Genomic DNA, 2,084 nt, shown 5'->3' with positions numbered 1-2,084 from the left:
ACAGTTTATCCAGTTTGTACATATATATTGAAACATACTGGAATCTTGCTGTTGTAACACAGACAAGGTAGACCGAAAGGAATTTTCATTATGGGCATAGACAAGTTGTTTCAGAGTACCAAAAATTTCGTTCTTTTTAGTGACAGGAAGCACAAGTTCAGACACCTTTTTCTTGAAATATTTCAGGACATGAAATTTGCAAAGTAACAAGTCTGCTTTCGGAAGTAAGGCACGGACTGCTTGAATTTCGTTCTGGTCCTTGTCAGTCATAACTGTCTTGGTCTGTTTTTCATTCTCCATCATCCTACAAAATGATGACATTACCTCCCGCATTATGTCTGCTGTTTCACTCCTTACAAATGCGTAACTTTCCGCTTCAAATTTCGTACATCTTGCATGGTTACTGCTTTATGGTATTTACCCTGGAGGAAGGATTTTAATTGCTTGTTGTCTGGGTTAAGTTTCACTACATCCTCTGCGTCTCCCATCTCCGAACTTGTCAGTCTGCGTTTCTGGCTATAGAAGGGCTGTAAAGCTACACTGACCTCAAGATTATGCTGCAGATACGTCTTTGTGATAACCAGCTTGTCTTTTCTTGCTGTTAGTGCCACCAACACATTACAGCCACATGGAAGATATCGCTGTTTTTGTCTTATACCCAGTCCTTTCCGTTTCGGACTGCCGTAGTGTACACACACGAATGAAACAGAGCCGTACTTCAGTTCGACAGGGATTTGCTGCTGACGACGCTTATTTTCACTGATAACGGAGCTAGAAGACTTCACTCGAAACACGGACCCTGTGTGATTCTGATATTTCTTGAAAAAGTAGTCAAATTCTACAAAAGAGTTAAACGTGTCAGTGGAGAAAATATCCCTGAAGACAGATGTTGTGTCTGTACCGGTACATGTGTCTGCCTGTATGTCGTCTTGCCCGTAGTCAGCAGATGAACTAGCTGGATATTCCTGTGGTTCTGCTGACGTGTGTAACTCCATGTCGTTTGGCTCATGGTTGGTAGGAGAAGGATAATCTGGAACTTCTGCGTAAGTGTCTTCCTCCATGTTGTCTTCCCTGGTAGGAGAAGGATAATCTGGATCTTCTGCGTAATTGTCTTCCTCCATGTTGCCTTGGCTGAGGTCAGCAGGTCACTGATACTATTGAATCGAACGCCAGACTATACTGCGGTGGCGGGAGTGGAGGCGACTGTTTACAAAACACGTTCCCGCACCTCCCTTCCTATTCCCCTTTACTACTCTAATGTTGTAACTACTTGTCTGAGTGATAAACAAAGCTCCTGAAATCCCTCCCTCAATACTTCCCCTCCTTACCTTCTCACCACCTCCCTCCCTACTCCCCCTTCAGTGGCCTCTATCTACTACCAGTGATAAACAAAGCTCCTGATATCCCTCCCTCCCAATCCCCCTTCACTACCCTCAGAACACTTAGCCAATGTCCGTACACCGTGATAATAACGTTACCAGCAATATCACCGCGCTGTGATAATAACGTCACCTGTAATATCACCGCGCTGTGATAATAACGTCACCTTTAATATCACTGTGCGGTGATAATAGTCACTCCCTAATGAAATTCATATCCTTAGAATGTTCCCTGCCCCAACCGTGATTCGCACCTGCCCCTCAAGTGATGCAGCGTTAATTATCACCCGTATTGGACCACTGTGATGTTTCTAGAATGCTGAGGGTATTAGGATTTCACTACTTCTATACGGCTTTATGTATAGTTTTATCTTTATTCCCAAACTGCTCTCTCTCTCTCTCTCTCTCTCCTCCTTACAAACACTACCGATGGTCCTCCTATTTCTAAAGTGGTTTGTGTATACTAAGATGTTGTTTACTTTAATACTACTGTATGGTGGGACCGTCTCTACTTCTAAGCTGCTGATGTACTGGATTTCCTCTGCTTCCAAACTGTTGCGAGTATTCGGATGCTCTCGCTTGGTCCAAACTGCTGTGTACATTTTGGGACTTTTTGTTTCCTAACTATTGTGTGCACTGGGGTCACTGTAATTCCAAACTGGATACGCAGACCTCTTATTTTCCTGTTTTCCAGTTTTTTTGGTT

The 2,084-nt window shown here is 43.4% G+C and overlaps 1 protein-coding gene across 1 annotated transcript; it reads right to left on the bottom strand.

Annotated features, from left to right (window-relative positions):
• Positions 1–353: 353 nt before the first annotated feature.
• Positions 354–1,121, bottom strand: LOC145404388 (uncharacterized). The gene has a single exon (XM_080275909.1). The coding sequence runs from the start codon at positions 1,119–1,121 to the stop codon at positions 354–356; it is 768 nt and encodes a 255-aa protein (XP_080132035.1).
• Positions 1,122–2,084: the final 963 nt, after the last annotated feature.

Source organism: Coenobita brevimanus, chromosome 63 (genome assembly GCF_032717465.1).
Source record: "Coenobita brevimanus isolate Jiangsu-jjx chromosome 63, ASM3271746v2, whole genome shotgun sequence".
NCBI lineage: Eukaryota > Metazoa > Arthropoda > Malacostraca > Decapoda > Coenobitidae > Coenobita > Coenobita brevimanus.
Note: the sequence above shows the minus strand (reverse complement) of the source record. Positions and strands in the feature narration are given on the sequence as shown.

Bases quoted from the DNA above. Each gene is read 5' to 3' on its own strand.
- LOC145404388 (XM_080275909.1), bottom strand. From the start codon at position 1,121: ATGGAGGAAGACAATTACGCAGAAGATCCAGATTATCCTTCTCCTACC.